The following is a 17,336-nucleotide window of genomic DNA, read 5'->3' on the forward strand; positions in this document are numbered from 1 at the left end:
ATGTATAGCTTATGTAATGTTGGATCCTACCATTTTTTTACTAGCAAAAAAGAGAGGAGGGGCCCTTTTAACCTGAGAAAAGGCTTGCCAGCGAATCATAGGGCCCCCTAGATAAAACAACAGGGGACAGAGGAATCATCTGAAAATGAGCAGAAAAACTGGTAGGATCCAACACAGTGCAATCCTAACGAGTTACTCCATTGGTTTCAATGGGCTTAGACAGGAGTAACTCTTCTTAGGATTGCACTGTTAGTTGGAAGTGTTGCACAAGGATTGCACTTGGAAGTGTTGCAGATCTAAGATACTAATCCAGAGACCTACATGTGCTATATGTTTGTCTATCTGTCTGTACTCTTCCTTTCCCTTGTGGTTGACAGTGGCATACAATGCAAGATTAAAAACGTACAAAATATATTGAATCCCCATTAACCATCCCCGCAATAAACTACAGCAGCTCAACCTCCATGTTAAAAGCCTGCTCAAATAAAACAGCCTTATAGCACCTCCTAAAAACTTCTCAGAACATTGCTGCCCTCACATCCTCAGAGAGCCCATACCACAAGCTGGGAATCCCTAGAGAAAACAAAGGTCTCTAGTAAACCTCTAGCAGGCAGCCTTAAATGGAGGAACAGCTAGCTGATGCCAACTGAAAGTCTACAGTTTTAGCAAAGGGACAAGCAGAGATAGGTAGCACTAATGTACACGTTGAGCTTTTCCTAAGAGCAGACTTCCTCATTCATTTCTCTGGAAGGAGCTTTTCTGCGCACATTCCTTTTCCTGCAAAGCACAGACAGAATGGCTCCATTAGCACATCTTAGTCCTTGACGGCAAGCAATTCCTGAACTAGGATGATTGTATTTGTCCTCTAGGCAATATCAGCACTGTGAAGCAGGCTAGCACACTTTCCCACAACAATATGCTCAACCACATTACGGAAGCATGTTATATGACATGGCAGCTAAGCATAAGTAGCTGTTGTCGTTTCAGTCTTTTTCTGAAAAAGGCGTTTGGGGAATTAATCGGTTTCCTTGAGACAACATTGAATTCAGCAAGTTGAAGCCTCTACCTTTTAGTATTTCTGTGACCATTGCAATGATACTTTTATGCCCTTCTAGGGAATATGGATTATGTTACCTTTCTTTGCGGGCGAGCATTGGCTTATGGACGGCCACCCTCTGCATTATTCTTGTGGCGACTGACGCCAGTTCCCTAGTGTGCTACATCACTCGATTTACAGAAGAAGCTTTTGCATCCCTCATCTGCATCATTTTCATTTACGAGGCCTTAGAGAAGCTCTTTCATCTCAGCGAGACATATCCAATTAACATGCATAATAGTTTGGAGCTACTGACACAATACTCGTAAGTATGATTTCATCAGTTAACCATGGGGCTTGTCTTTGTGATGGGCTGTGTTTTCCCTGTGAGGAGCAGGAGATGATGGCCAGGAGGGAGAGCACTTTCATTTTCACATGTATTGCAGATCTGTGCAGTGGCTTGGACAAATTCAGAAAGGAGAAACCTGTTGTCCTGTGCCATAACTAATGACCACCATGCCATTGTGAAACTGCTTTCTGTTAACCTGTATTTATTCATTCTGGTACTTATACTCCCCAGATGGGAACCTAGGGAAGCTTACAACACCATTCTCCCCTCTTCTATTTTATCCTCACAACAACAGCCCTGTAAGGTAGGCTCGACTGAGAGACGGTGACTGACCTGAAGCTACGCAGTGAGTTCTCATAGCAGAGTGGGGATTTGACCTTGAGTCTCCCAGATTCTAATTCTAACCATGGCACCATGCAGGCTGTAGCAAGCTGTGATAATAAAGGTCTATGAGAGGAGATGGATCCAGATGGTTTCACATGATGGAATTATCAACAGAAAAACTAAAGTTGTTGCATGAACAACTGCAGCATGATACCATTTAAAACAATTTGTGTTTCAAGATGGATAGGAAATGTAGGTGTTACTCTTCAAGTCACAAAGTTGCAGCTGGGAAAAGTGACCAGGGAAGTAAGCTATCAAAAAATGAGCTCTTGTAGATTCAATTATGATATGGGGAAACCACAAAATTCTCATGAGCACAGGATGATATTTAGTTCCAGCCTGAGGCACATTCCAGCCAGCCTCACATTACCAACCAAGATGGATCAGGGAGGCTTTCTCAGACTAAAAAGTCTCTCCAGATTTCTCCCTCCACAGAGAAACTCCTGAGTTCTAAAATAGCAGCAAAAAAACAGGGCCACTCTCACCAGGGCCGATTCCAGATGACTAACCTTAAGGCGCTTCATGCCGCCCTCTTCCGGATCGCGACGGGGAAAATGCGAAATATCGCGTTTCCTCGTGTGAGTTTTGCGCGACGACGCGCAAAACTTGCGCGAGGAAACGCGATATTTCGCATTTTCCCTGTCGCGATCTGGAAGAGGGCGGCATGAAGCGCCTTAAGGTTAGTCATCTGGAATCGGCCCTGCTATCTGAGAAAGTTACAATGAGTCAAACCAACAAAATGCATGCATCTGGGACTAACATAAACTATTGCAAAGGAAAAAAACCATGTTGAAAATATTTTTCCATCTTCCATTCTGAGAACTGAACCATTGCTGCTGTTTTATACCACTCATTAGTGCTTTTAGCTCAGTACCATCATCTCTTCCAGGCAGTGGCTCTCCAAGGCCAACAACACTGTCAGACCTTTCCCAGTTTGGTACCTGGAGATAACAGGGATTGAATTGTAAATTATACATGAGGCTGCCTCCCTCTTATAACACCTTCTCTCTCAAACAATTCTAGACAGCATATCTTAGTTCGCCCCTCCACCATGTTTATCCTTACGACAAGTCTGTGAGATAGCTTCAGCTGATGCGAATTGATTAGCCCAAGGTTTCCCAATGTGCTTTGTGAGTGAGTGGGAATTCGAACTCAATGTGCTTTGTGAGTGAGTGGGAATTCGAACTCAGATCTTCCTTGACATTCTAACCATTACACCGCACTGGCCATCAGTAAGCTTGAAGACTGATGAAATGCAAAAACAGAGTTCAGCGTTCTTTAGCCGGAGCACAACCTGTTTTCAAGCCTGAATTAATCAGATGAGCATATCTGGGACAAGTTTGTCTGGAACCAAAGCAACTTACAACAATGCAATTTAAATAAATAAATGATGAGGGGGAGGACTCAAAATACCATAAACGGAAATAAAAATTGTACCATAAAAACAGTAAATTACAATTGAATACCTCCTGAACTACTCCTGGATCCCCAATCAGGGCCACAGGCTGCAAGTCATGGCCTAAAAGTCAGGGGCTAAAATCTCTTTGGCTCTTGACCTTTGGCTCATGCCTCTGATCACAGCCTAGCTTACTTTACCTGCAAACAGGAAGGGAGACAGAAGCTCCATGCAGTTCTTACTAGGGTTTCCCTAGAATTACCCCTTCTCTTTGCTACAGATTAACCCATTGCCCTGTTGCTGGGCACCAGAGATGGGAGTACCACAGCTGCCTTCCATCTCAGGCACTCAACTGTAAAGTGAAATTTTTGCCCAGCCAGGGGAAGAGGCAGCAGCAGAAGTGAGTGAGGAAGAAGAGGAGGCTGGGAAGCTGAGTCCAGGATTTGAGTCACTTATATGTGCATCTAGAAGTTGAGTTGCGAGAGAGGCAGGCTCACAGTGCTATGAGTACATTTTGATCCTTCTTTAGATCGAGTTGGAGCCAACCAGATTTTCCACTGGTGACAATGGAATTAGGGAGTCCTCTTTGTCATCCATACATATCATACAGAACAGCATAACAATTTCTTTTGTATTCAACTATGAGTTGTAACAAGTTTATGCCTATTTGTGTATATCTCATTATTGCACTGTTAGGTATGCAAATCAATGCTGAATAATCTCACGTACCCCTAATATCAGTAGGCCAGGGCCTTTTCTGTTGTAGGCAGCTTGCAAAATTCTCTGTCTGTGGCATGTTGTTTGGGCAACCAGTATCAGCAGGGGAAGAGATGTGCACACGTACTCTCTTTGCCTCGTGCCAAAAGGTTTCCATGCAGTGACTTGGTACCATAAAATTGTAATTTAGAAAAGTGAGGCTAAAAAGGAATAAAGGCAATGCTCTCAGAGTTTATTGATTTGTTTGGTTATTTAAAACATTTCTGTGCTGCCTCTCCATCCAAAGAGGATGTCCAAGGTGGAGAACATCACATTAAAACATTTCGATATTAAAACAAAATTAAAATAAGATATGTATAAAATAAACAGTTCAACAGAATGCATATACACAATCACACGTAGCACAACCGGTGAAGAGGTCCAATAACAGTTACTTAGGGAACTCCAAATAAAACAAAAAAAGTCTTCTTCCACTGGCAGTGAACGGTAGTTTAGTATGTGCATTGTCATTTTATATATGTACAGTAAAACTCAGTCATACCTATCTAGTAAAACAAAAAAGAAGTCCATTGGCAACTTAAAGTCTAACATTTATTCCAGTATGAGCTTTCATGGGATGGAGCTCATTTTTTCAGATACAACTAGAGAAATAAAGCCCTTTACCTCAGTTTTAAAGAAAATTACAGAAAAGGAAGGAGAAATGGAAGAGCTGAACAGAGAGAGGCCTAGTGTAATAAATCTCATAGTGGGTGTCAGTCTTTAAAGTACAACTACACTTCTGTGTTGTTTTGCTGCAGCAGACTAACTTGGCTACCCGTCTGGAAATACCAAGCTGGTGTCAGGAGGACCTGACCTTGTACCAGTCATTTACAAAATAACAAAACACGGGGTTGAAATGTTAAAGAATTATTATTATTTTGTAGTATTCTATCTAAAAGCCTTTGCTTTAGATAGAATTTTTTTGAAAAATGGAAATAGAAAATGGCCCAGCCATTTGTGGCCTAACAAGCCCCACAGGATTTGTTTGACAAATAAGGAAAACTTGATTTCTGGTCTCCAGTCTCATTATTATGACCTTTTCCTTCCTGTTTTGCCCTTGTTTGTTAATAGGTTGTCCCTCCCTCTCCATTCCTTCCCTTCTTTGTTCCTCTTTGTTTTTGCTTTTTAAAAAAACCGATTGTGAAAAATAGTAGGAGAACTTCCTCAAATGAGGCTTGGTGCTATAATCACCAAAACTTTTGCCTTTATTTCTTTGCTGAAATGGCCTTCCTCTTTTCTGTCATGTGATGAGTTAATTTTCATAGGAGCTGAAGGAATGAAAACACATAGGCTAAATGATACGTGGCTTTTTTCTTAAAAAAGCAAGATTCAGAAATGCATTTAAATCCTGCAAGTTTCATGTGGACAAACAAACAATATCTGGTTGAAAATTTAAAGTTCAGGGTTTTTTTTCAGTATAGCTGCCTCCACCCCGCTCCAGGCACCCTTCATTCCCAAAAAATGGTGAATTTGTGTTTTCTAACAAAAATAATTCTTTACCAGAAGTTCCTCTATTATTAACAGATTATATTGAATAATTTCAGAGCACTTTTGGCACAGTAATATGCATATTACAATCTGTCCCTGACATGTATTTAAGAATTAGGAGCATAACATCCCACACTCAGAGGTATTCAAGGTGCCAAGTTCATGTCATACTGACATATCAATTCAAGCTGAACACGTCAATGGATGCAGTCAGCCAAGATACTGCTCATCTGCCATTGGTTTCAACCAGGCTTTTGTGGAAGATCTGTGCAAGGCCCAAGGAAATGAGCGGAGGAGATTCAGAAGCAAGGCACACGTTTGTGACTTCCTTTATTGACTCAATCATGTTGGGTCTTCCACTTTTTTAAACTGCCTTCAACTTTTCCAAGAATTATTGTCTTCTTATGATGTGACAGAAGTACAATGGCTTCAGTTTAGTCATCTTAGCTTCTAAGGAAAATTCAGGCTTGATTTGACCTAGAACCTACTTATTCATCTTTTTGGTGGTCGATGGTATCCCTAAAACTCTCCTCCAACACATCAGCGCTTCATATCCATACACAGTAACGAGGAATACCATAGTATGAATTATCTTGATCTCCAGCAACACTTCCTTACACTTAAGGATCTTTTCTAGTTCCTGCATGGCTGCCCTGCTTCTTCTGATTTCTTGCTTGCAGTCTCCTTTGGTTGATAATTGAGCCAAGGGATAGAAAATTATTAACAATTTCAATTTCTTCATTGTCAACTTTAAAATTTTGTAATTCCTCAGTAGCCATTACTTTTATCTTCTTGATGTTCATCTATCATTCTGCTTTGGCACTTTCTCTTTTAACCTTTATCAATAGTTGTTTAAAGTCTTTACTATTTTCTGCCAGCAATGTGGTATCTACTACATATCTCAAATAGTTAATGTTCCTTCCACCAATTTTCACTTCATCTTCATCTACATATAATCCAGCTTTCCTTATGATATGTTCTGCATGTAGATTGAACAGATAAGGAGGTAAAATCCATCCTTGTCTGACACCTTTTAATAACTTCTATCAGGCTGCAATTGTTTTTTATCAGGCTGCAATTGTTTTTTGCCCTGAGAGGACAAAACAGTCTTATCACTGACTGTGGGCATCTGACCCCATGCCTAGACTAGCAACAGCAGCGCCTAGAACAAAATTCAGGTCCAGGAGCCCGTTAAAGACCAAAAATATTTTCCAGCACTTTTGTGAGTCAAAGCTCACTTTGTCATCTGATAAAGCAAACTTTGACTCACAAAAACTTATCACCTAGGAAATTTTGTTTGTCTTTAAGGTGCCACTAGATCCAAATTTTGTTCTACTACTACAGGCTAACACAGCTAGCCACCTGGTGATGACTATGTAGTTGCTTGCAACATGCAAGGAATCTCAAGGACTGGGCTTAAGTTAAAAGCCAGCTGCCAAGAGAACAGAATGTACATTGTGGCAAGATGTGTCAGTACCAAACAGAACAAATTCCATAAATGGATCTTCCGAGTGTCTTTTTTAAATTGGGAAATGGCAGCCACTGGGCCACCCAATTTGGACTGGCTCTGTGGTACAGAGGGAAAGTTTATTAACACTCTCCATGTAAAAATGTCTAGGCCTCTAGACCTGTAAAAATTTCTAGGCCTCAAATCAAAGAGCTGACATTTGGCCCTTGGTGGGAGCATAGAGGTAATTGGTATATTTTTCCCAATATTCCCCAGAGAAACATTTAGGGTTGAGAAAATGTCAAGGGGGAGGGTTAACTCCCATCTTTCCATGCCATAACCTTGAACCAAATCAAAGCCTTTTGTGGCAGCTATATACCATAAGAAGATCTCTGCTTGATTAGACAGTGGTCTACTTAGTCCAGTGTCCTGTCTCACAGAGAGGCCAACCAGTTACTCTGGAGGGCCAGCAACAGGTCATAGAGGCCAAGCCTTCCCCTGATGTCCTGGCACTGGTATTGAGGTTCACTGCTTCTGAATGTGAAGGTACCTTTTAGTCGCCACAACTAGTAGCTGCTGATAGACCTATCCTCCATGACTCTGTCTAATCCCTTTTTAATGTCATCTGTGCCTGTCACCTTCACTACATCACCTGACAGCGAACTCCACATTTTAATTGCTCATTGTGCAAAGAAGGATTTCCTTTGGTCTATCATGAATCTACTGCCTATCAGCTTTGGATGACATCAGGTTTTAGTGTACTTTAGGCAAATACACAAAATAACAGGCCATCTCCTTAGGCCTCCAAGAAATAAGAAATAGAAATGGGCATAACCTGAATATGACCCCAAAAAAACCACGAACCAGTGGTTCGTAGTTCGCGAACCAGTTGTTCGTGGAAGCTCATTTCCACAAACTGGTCTACTGGTTCGTTTGGATCATATTAAAAGCAGTTTAAGTGGTCATTTCCCCAAGGAAACATCCATTTAAACTTTTCCTGCCCCTTGCAAGCAGCAGGTCCCTTTAAACGCCCAAACCCCACTCCAGCCCACTCTGTGGCCTTCCCGCCCCTCGCAGGAGGAGGGGGAGGAGGCAGCGGGCCAACAGGGCGGCTGGAGCTGTGAATCAAGGTAAGTGGGGAGCTGGGGCTGGGGGGGGGGCTGATGCTGGGGTTTGTGGGCCATTTAAAAGGCCCTGCTGCTTGCAAGGGGGGAATCCCCCCCACCTCCTGCTAGCTGATAGTTGGAGGGGGGAATCCCCCCCCACTGCCTGCTAGCTGATAGTTTAAAAGGACCTGCCACTTGCAAATGGCAGGAAAGGCCCCTTTAAACAATCAAATGTCCCTTTCCCTGCTGCTAAGCAGCCAGAAAGGGGCATTTAAACCCCATGAACTGGTTTGCGAACCTTGAACTGGTTCGCGAACTTGGCCCAGTTCGTGGGAGTTCGTGGTTCCCGAACCACATGGTTCTGTTTTTTTGTGGTTCGTGCCCATCTCTAATAAGTCTCTTACAGTTACTTCTGAGTCTTTATTTTTCATTTTTTTTTTAATTGCCCATTTGGAACATCGTACACCAACACATACCTGTTTGTAGTTCCTACATTTAGCTGGACATTTGCAAATGAATGTGGGGTTTTAAAAGCAGCTGTGAATCAGGAAAAGATAGCATGGTAAGGCCTAAAGAGGGGATGGTTCAGACATAATAACAATAAACAATGAGTTGGCATTACATGTACTCCAACAAATGATGGTTTCTGAACCAAGATAGAATCTGGGACCACCATTTGAAGTAGTTTTACAAACTGCTTCTTCCCAGATAACTCTGGATGTGCTTGTTATTCCTGATATTTGGGAAATAACCATAGCTCAGTCATAGAGAACTTGATTGATGCAGAAGTTCTTTCCGAGTCCATTCCCTGGTATTTCCAGTGAAAAGGATCTAGGCAGCAGATTTGGGGAAAGGCTTTCCTCTGTCACAGTAGCTCGAGGGACGAGCGTTCTTCTGAAAGAGTATAAGACAGCTTCATATTTTCCCAAATGCTCATTTAATTAATTTTAATTCCTGGAAATCTTTGAATTAGTATTAAGAATAAGCTTTAAAAATCAGTTGTGTCCACCATATTTCACTCTGGTGGAGGAGAGTTAGTTTCCATATATGATGTAGACGGGTCTTATAGAGAGAGACAATACTCTCAAAATCCTGTGGGACATGTCTGCCACAAATTTAAATCCTCATAGATTTAAATTTTTTCATTTCTGGGATTTCATTTGCATTATTGTATGTCCCATTAAACTAACTAAAAGGAAGTGAGAATGCTTAAGTATTGCAAAATATAATCCCTGGTGACTAAGGAGCATTTAAATGTACCACAGTGTGTAAAGCTATAGTGGATAGAAATACAATAGTTGCAACTCTAACTAATTTATAAGAGAGATTATACAAACCTTTGTAGTCTTTCTAAATCCATTGCAACACCCTGCTATCTCAATATATCTCATTCTCAACATAGCCACATCTGTGATACTGAAATTTAGACGCTGGAGCCATGAACAGGCAAGAAATAACTTTCTGCAAACCTGAGAAAACCTCCAGGTTTTCAAAAAAAAAACCTAGTCTAAAAAAGAAAATACACTGTGGAGTTAAAAACCCCTCCCAAATATAGAAGCAGCACTTGCAGTTTTAAGAAAAAATGCTCTCTGTGCACATTGCTAGGCAAGCACAACAGTGTTGCCAGCCTTCAAGCCTTGGTTTCTGTCCATAAAAGGCAGGGAAAACAGATGGGGCCTTTTCAAGGGCTGTTTTGCCTTTGAGGTAGGACTCATTGGGGCCAGGCCTGGAAACAACCACCAGGCAACTTGATACCATGGCTCACCCAGGCTTGCTACTATTCAACAACAGCCACCATAGTAAAGCCAGTGTAGTATAGTGGTTAGAGTGTCAGACTAGGATCTGCAGGACCATAGTTCAAATCCCCTTCACTGCCATGGAAGCTTGCCGGATGACATTAGGCCAGTCTCACACTCTCCACCTAACCTTCCTCACAGGGTTGTTGTGAAGATAAATTAAGAAGGAATGACTTAAGTTAATTTTGATCTACCATGTGGGAAAAGACAGGATACAAATGTAGTAAATAAAAAATACGTATAGGTGAAGATAAAATGTGGGTTGGTTGTAGGAGAGAAGGAAGCAGGGTTGGAAGATGCAGGCTGCCAGAAGGAAGGAAAGAGGAAATAGTGTGGGGAGGGAGATACAGGGGGAACTGAGGTGCTTCTCACAAGGTCTTGCAGGTTCCCCACTGCTCAACTATACCTGCCCTACCAGCCACCACTGTGCAACTGAGCCGGACTTTTCTCCGGGGGAGGCTACCAGGGATAGGGAAGATAGGAAAACTGAAGGTGGCTGGGGGCGGGGGGGGGGAGGATCAGAGTAGATTGGGTGGGGGTGTGGAAAGGAGAGGAGGAGGCAGGAAAGGGGGAGAGGATATGGGGACTTTCAGGGAAGGGGGAAGGGAAGATTAAATAGTGGGGGAGAAGGAAATGAGATTCCCCCCAAATCCTTGTGGGACCCCAGCTTGTGAATTTCTAATCCCAAAAGCTAAAATTCTCCTGCTGAGGTGGAATCACAACAACAGATACACGTGTATTTATGATGATGGCATCTTGTGTGTATCTTAGAGGCTTTGCTGGTTCACAGGCATATGTTTGCACAAACTCCTTGCTGTTTTACCTAACTGTTCTTGAAGTGACAAAATATGAATGTGGTAGGATTCTGTACAAATCTTAAGGGGCACTTTCAAGAACTGGGCTTTTGCCAATGTTACGTTGTTCATTTAGCACCACAGAAATTTGGTGCTGTAGTTTCTCAGTTTTAACAATACAAAAACAAATATATTTTTTCCTTTCAGGTGTAACTGTGTAGAGCCAGAAAATCCCAGCAATAACACTCTGCAATATTGGCAGTCTAAGAATATCTCCTCCTCTGATGTACCTTGGGGAAACCTGACTTTGTCAGTAAGTATGCGTAACAGATGAAGATGCAAGTGTCATAAAACTCCCTCACAAAAAGGTTTCTATGGGAAGGTGTTGGTGGTGGTAGTGATGATGATGATGATGATAATGATAATGATGGAGGAGGAGGAGGGAGATGGAGGTCAACTGTGTCCAATATTGCTGGCAAAAAGTCAGTTACCTTTTGATTTAATAAAACTTTATGCGGATTATTCTTTATTACTTCTAATGCATATTAAAACAAGCTCCTACACCATAGAACACTGTTTAGAAAACTTCTTTGTGTACTAACAGGGAGTATTATTGAGATTAAATCTACATTCATCAAATAACAGCAGATTTGACCTAAATTCTACCAGATGGTAAATCTGAAGCTGCCTTGTGTAAAAAGAACATATAAGCTCCATATTTTTCCTAAAATACTCTCCCAGATGTTCAGGATATAGCGAAGAGTTAAAACAGAAGGTTTGCAGACATCCTTGTTTAATATCCCTTTATTGACATCGCTGTAGTTCATGAACAAGCGGACGGAAGGCAGAGGCTTGGCTCCAACAGGGTATTTCTACCATTTCTGTCACAGAGTTCAACTCCCTCTCCTTCACCTTCCTGTTACAAAATGCTCCCTGAATTATAGCATTTCAGGGGGGATTTTGAGCTGCAGTGGGAGGGGTGAGGTGAGAAAGTAACACTTTGTGGGCAGAAATCCTTCCGCCCGGACAAATGCACGATTAGATCCCAGCCTGCCCATGACCCAAATCAGGAGAAGACTAACCTCAGATTTTTGACTTAATTGTTTTTTTGCTAGAAACTATATGTTGTGCTGATGTATTTTAAATTAAAGCATAATTGATCTCTGTTCAGTGGTCCAGAATAAGCCAGTTCACTGAGGAAAACAAATGTGTTCTTGGGTAAGACTGCAGTCTGCCCAAAAGAACATTTATTACGAGAATTCCACTATCCAGCAGGCACTAGATACTCCACTGGAAATTGAGCAGTGATTCTTTGGTCGACCATGAGCTACCTTCTGTTCACCTCTTGTCATGTTCCTTTTATCTACTCTGCAATGGTTCCTAATTCCTGGCCATTAAAGAGTTAGAAGGGTTATAATTCACATCCTTTGTGGCAGCCTGAAAACATCATAAAGAAAATTCAGTGAGAATGCTGCCTAATGCAGCCATTCATAGAATACAGCAGTAGGTTTCAACAACGCTGCGAAGGCACTTCCAGTTTTGTTGCATAACCACTATGCCCCAGCATTGCCACAGTGTTGGCTTTCCGTTTTTCACTTGTTGAACAGACATTGCTCTGCCATTGCTACTCTAAGATTGTGTTACCCACAATAAGTCCCCCCCGCATCTGCATGGTATTTATAAACCCAGAGACACCTAGAACAATATGTTCATGTTTGCACTATTCTTAGAAGTGGGTCTGTGTGGTAAAATGCAAGTATCTGTGTAAAAATTTACATTACAAGGTAAATATTGCATTTGTACTCTGAGAATACTCAGAGGCTAACCTAAAACTAGCTTTACAGGCAGTCCGGTCGAAAGGTTGCAGGACAGGTTTTTCCTTCTAACTCCCACTTTGCAAAAGCTAGCAGGATGTCAATTCATATGTTGATGGTGTTAGCCAGAAGTACCATCGCCTGTGGCATGGGAGTGGGATGCCGCATGTAGTCAAACCTTCTGGAATCCAGCTGGCCAAAAATTAGCAAGGGAGAGATCTCATATAGTGAATCTGTGCTTTGTGAGAGAAGAGCACATGGTGGGATGGGAAGAAAGATTTTGGAATTCTTTTGAGGAGAGTCTGGTGTCAAGGGAAGATGCCAACAAGATGGCTGAGAAAGGCCGAGATATGAAAAGAACCTGAACAAAAAATCTGGGAATTTTAGGATTATTTAGGGAGGTGAGTTTTAGAGCAAGTGTAAGAGAATGTGTGTATCCATCCACTTTATTTTAATTTGCTCAGATGTTTTTAGTCAGATGTTGCTCAACTATATGGCTAGTTACACAAGTGAATTTAATGGTTTTTTTTCTTTTTTGGAAATCAGTGTGTGGTAACTTGGCACTCTCACAAAGCCTAACAGCTCACACTAACCAAGATACAAAGAAAAGGCAGGTAGGCCCGCTTAGCTCTGAATAACTTTAACAAGTGAGATTTTCAAGGTTTTCCCCTACATCAATGGTCACTCAGAGTAGGAGAGTGATTCTTAATTTGAAGAAACGTGTCTTAAGAAACAAAAAGAAAGGGTCTGGTTGCAGCTCACCAGACGAGAATACCTAGTGGGAGCAGAAAGCCGTCTTAACTATCCTGGGCCAGTGTAGGGAATGGAATAATGCTGAATATGTCATTAATGTCTGGCAGTTTGAGATGCGGCCTGGCTAAGTAAATGCCACATCTTCTGTTACAAAACAAGGCCTGTAGGAAACCTGTTTTGCCACAGATCTGTTCTCAAGAAGAAGGTAAAAATCACGTCAGTAGCGGACATAAAGTCTCTTCTAACACTTTTGTGTCTTGGAAATCATGGAAGTTGCTGTGCCTAAGATCCCCTTCCATTTCTATGCATTTGTATTATTTGCACAAATAGATGGCCCTTGTGAAAATATGGAACTATCATTCACCTTTGTGAGTGCATTATTGCAATATCCTTGCAAATTTTTCAGCATCAGCGTTTATTTCTAAATTCTTCTGTGTTATGGGTATGAGCTGTTGTTCCTTCACATTTGTAATACTTGAGTGTTCCAATTTTGCCTCCTAAAAAGCGTATCCTATCAATCAGTAACTGTTCTGCTAGGGTTAGGGATATGCAGTATCCCACTGCAAATCCTTGGTAGCTTTATTGTAGCTCTTCATACTTTTCTTGAGATGATTTCCAGAAATGAAACCCTCCTAAATTTGCATCAAGATTTCACATAGGCCACAATTTGGTGCTTTGTGCTTACAATAGTGCTTGTCCCAGATCTTATCAAATGTGTCATCTGCTTTAAGAATTTCCTCTGGGAATTCTAGAATTCCTAACGATCCAACTTGTTAACAATTCAATTTCTTACAAAGATGCTCTACCGAAATAGTTGAGAAGGAAGGTGAGCAAATACCCTACTTTCTTTCCACTGTTTTGTTTTCCACAGCCAGAAACATTTCTGTTTTTCTTTTCTCCCCTGAAAGTGCACACACTGAAAACCTCCAACTCACAACCCCAGTCTCAGACCTGTGTCCTCATGCAAATGCATATCAATGCAAACTAGTATACCCATTGCTGTCGCCCTGTATGAAACTGAGGCTGACCAGTGGGAAGAGGGAAAGATAACTTATTTAGAAAAATAGAATGGCAAGTTTGTTGGAAATCTCATTGGAAGCCCATGGACCGGGATCTGATCCGACGAATGAAAGGAAAGCCTGATTTGGATGCAAAATCTGATTACATTGGATTTTGAAATTATCTCTCATTTCCTCAGATTGCCTAGTGGCACCCACAGCACTCTGTGATTAACCACCTGCATTCATACTTATGTGGGATCACTGCATACAGGCAGAGATCTGACAAAAAATTGCCAGAGCATTACTGAAATTCATTTTGCTATCCTCAAAGTTCCTTGCAAGTTTTACTGCAAGAACAACTTTTCTACTAAGAAAAAATGTGGTGGCAACTCAAGCTAAGCTATTAAATAGCAAGTTTTGCTTTTGGGATATATGTTAAGGGTTAAGTGTGTTAATGTGTTCAGATATTTCCTATGTGTTCCTAAAAGTTCTCCTAAAATTAATTTTGTTTTTACCCAAAATACAAAACAATTTTGTGGAGTCTATTGCCACCTTGTGGCAAAAGAAAATCTTTCTTCACAGTAGACAACCAAAGGGATTATTTGGATTGGATTCCTGTAATCTGATGTTTTACATAACATAGGATTTAGAATATGATCTTCAACTACTTACTTGGCTCTAATCCAGAGAGAAAGGTTTCCGGATTATAATCCGCATAAAGCCTACAATTTTTGTGAGTAACAGCACAATCCTTTGCAGAGTTGCACCCTTCTAATTCCATCGAAGTCAACGGGTTTAGAAGAGTGAACTCTATTTATGACTGCATGGTGAGCAATACAGTTGATTGGAGAGCGAGGGGAAGAGAAATCTGAACTACTTTCCCCTAAAATCCTCAAACTGTTGGATGTTCAGTCAAACCAGACCAAAATGCTATGTAGAAATACAACAGCAGGTAGCCAGACATTTGCAGATTTAGTACAGCAGGATTCTCTGATTCCTACTCCTGCTGCAGACCATGAACCCCCAAAACATTTTTTCCTAGGGTTCAGCAAACCCTCAGGGGTAAAGCAGAGGTCTGCAGTGGGGAGGGGAATTTGTGGAAATCGCTTGTCCCGCAAATGGAAATGGGAGGAACTGTGTGATTGGATGTTTGCTAATATATGCATAGCCGTCAGCCATCAAAAGGAGAACATAATGAAATAACAGTTCAATACTATTAAATAAGTGTAATCACTGTTTAGGGAAACAGTGAAATATATGTGTGTTGTGTGGTAGTCAATAGTCCTGATTGATTTATTTTTGCTGTATGCGTTCGGCCAGCTTTTTACGATGTACTGGTAGAGTTGTTTGTGATCCAAAATATGCTAGCACAAGAAGATTAGGACCTTTATGCCTATGTTATGAACCAGAAGATTGTAAAATGTATCTGAACCAGAACTTGATCAACATATCTACGGACACTGGCTGTACTCTGAGGTTCTGAGTTGTTGCGATTCAGGAGACCTGTATTTGGAATTCTGCTGTAATATTTCGTGCATATCTGCATATGAAACTTCCCTGCCTTGCATGAGCAAGTGACAGCTAGTGATGGCTGAGGAAAACTGTGGAGGATGTCTTTAGGTGTGCATGCTAAATTGACTTTAAATTGCTTTAAATTGCTTTTAAACTGATAAAGGGCTGGCTCCTACAAGTCTTATCTGCTATCCATGGTGCTTTCCTTGGAAATAAGGAACCTTTTCCTGCTGCAAGAAACTTTTCCATCAGTGGAAGAGTCTCCTGTATCTGTGTTAGCATGACAGATCTGCAGATCCAGCCCACCAGTTCACAGATCCTAGTGAGCAATTTTATCTTCAAATATAATAGGTAGAAGTAATGTGTACAAATCAGTATGAACTTTTTGAAACAGGCATCAAGCATTAAAAATAAGGTATTCAGAAGTTGAAATGGGAGACATTAAACTCCTTGCCTGTCACCCCATTTGGTCTAGGGTTGGTGGTGCTTGTGTATGTTGGTCTCCATAGTAGCTACGCATTTAATAATAATAACATAATAACATTAGATTTATATACTGCCCTTCAGGATGACTTATCACCCACTCAGAGCGGTTTACAAAGTATGTTGTTGTTATCCCCACAACAAAACACCCTGTGAGGTGGGTGGGGCTGAGAGAGCTCCAGAGAGCCGTGACTAGCCCAAGGTCACCCAGCTGGCTTCAAGTGGGGAATCAAACCCAGTTCTCCAGATTAGAGTCCCACGCTCTTAACCACTACACCAAACTGGTGTAGTGTCAAAATTTTTTTAAATAGAGCTATTCTTGGTTATTGTTGACTTTTGCTTCATAACAGCTTTTGTACTTACATGATTTTCTGTATTTGGAGGTAGATGTTAGCTTTATATTTTCATAGTTCTTCCCAAAATAATGAACAGAAAACTTAACATGAGAAATTATTTAGATAAGCAAGATGGTGAGACTGTTTCACATGTTACACAGCTCCCTTCCTTAGTTAAATGTACACTCAAAATGTACACTCAACATGCAGAGAGAGAAAATGTCCAGGTTCTTGACCAGTGTGCACACGGTACACAGGTTTCAAAACATGGTTTGTAACATTCACATGCTACATACTTTGAAATGTACATGTTAAATAACTTAAGCAACAGTCCTAAAGACATTTTCCTGGGCATAAGCCTGATCAATTATCGTAGGATTTACTTCTTAGTAGACTTGCTGAGTCTTACTCCTTTAGATGCATATGTTAAAATGTATGACATGAACATTGTGGTGTATTGGTTAGACTGGGATTGGACAGGGATCTGGGCAATGTGGTTTCAATCCCACCTTGCCACCACCTCCTCAGTGGTGTACTTCGACCCGCCATTCTCTCTGAGCCCAGCACCTAGGGTTGCCAGCTCCATGCTGGGAAATTCCTGAAGATTTCAGGAGTGGAGTCTGGAGAGGGCAGGGTTTGGGGAGGGTATGATACCATAGAGTTCACCTTCCAAAGCAGCCATTTTCTCCAGGAGTACTGATCTCTGTCTATGGAAATCAGTTGTAATTTCAGGAGATCTCCAGGTTGGCAATCCTACTAACGCCTCATCATGCTGTTGAGAATAACATATGGAAGGAAGAACTATGAGCTTCCTGAAGGATAGTGAGATAAAAACCTACTAGATAGATGTGGATTTTTAAAGTGGAAGTCAGTAGTGTCGATAACA

General features: G+C 41.3%; 1 protein-coding gene across 3 annotated transcripts in view; it reads left to right on the top strand.

Annotated features, from left to right (window-relative positions):
- Positions 1-17,336, top strand: part of SLC4A10 (solute carrier family 4 member 10) — a 171,184-nt gene that overhangs the window by 125,751 nt on the left and 28,097 nt on the right. For all 3 annotated transcript variants that reach the window (XM_054970422.1, XM_054970423.1, XM_054970424.1), the window contains 2 exons: positions 1,116-1,361; positions 10,760-10,865. In XM_054970422.1, the coding sequence (XP_054826397.1) occupies positions 1,116-1,361; positions 10,760-10,865 (352 nt within the window). The remainder of the gene's footprint in view (positions 1-1,115; positions 1,362-10,759; positions 10,866-17,336) is intronic.

Source organism: Eublepharis macularius, chromosome 2 (genome assembly GCF_028583425.1).
Source record: "Eublepharis macularius isolate TG4126 chromosome 2, MPM_Emac_v1.0, whole genome shotgun sequence".
In the NCBI taxonomy this organism is placed as follows: Eukaryota; Metazoa; Chordata; class Lepidosauria; order Squamata; family Eublepharidae; genus Eublepharis; species Eublepharis macularius.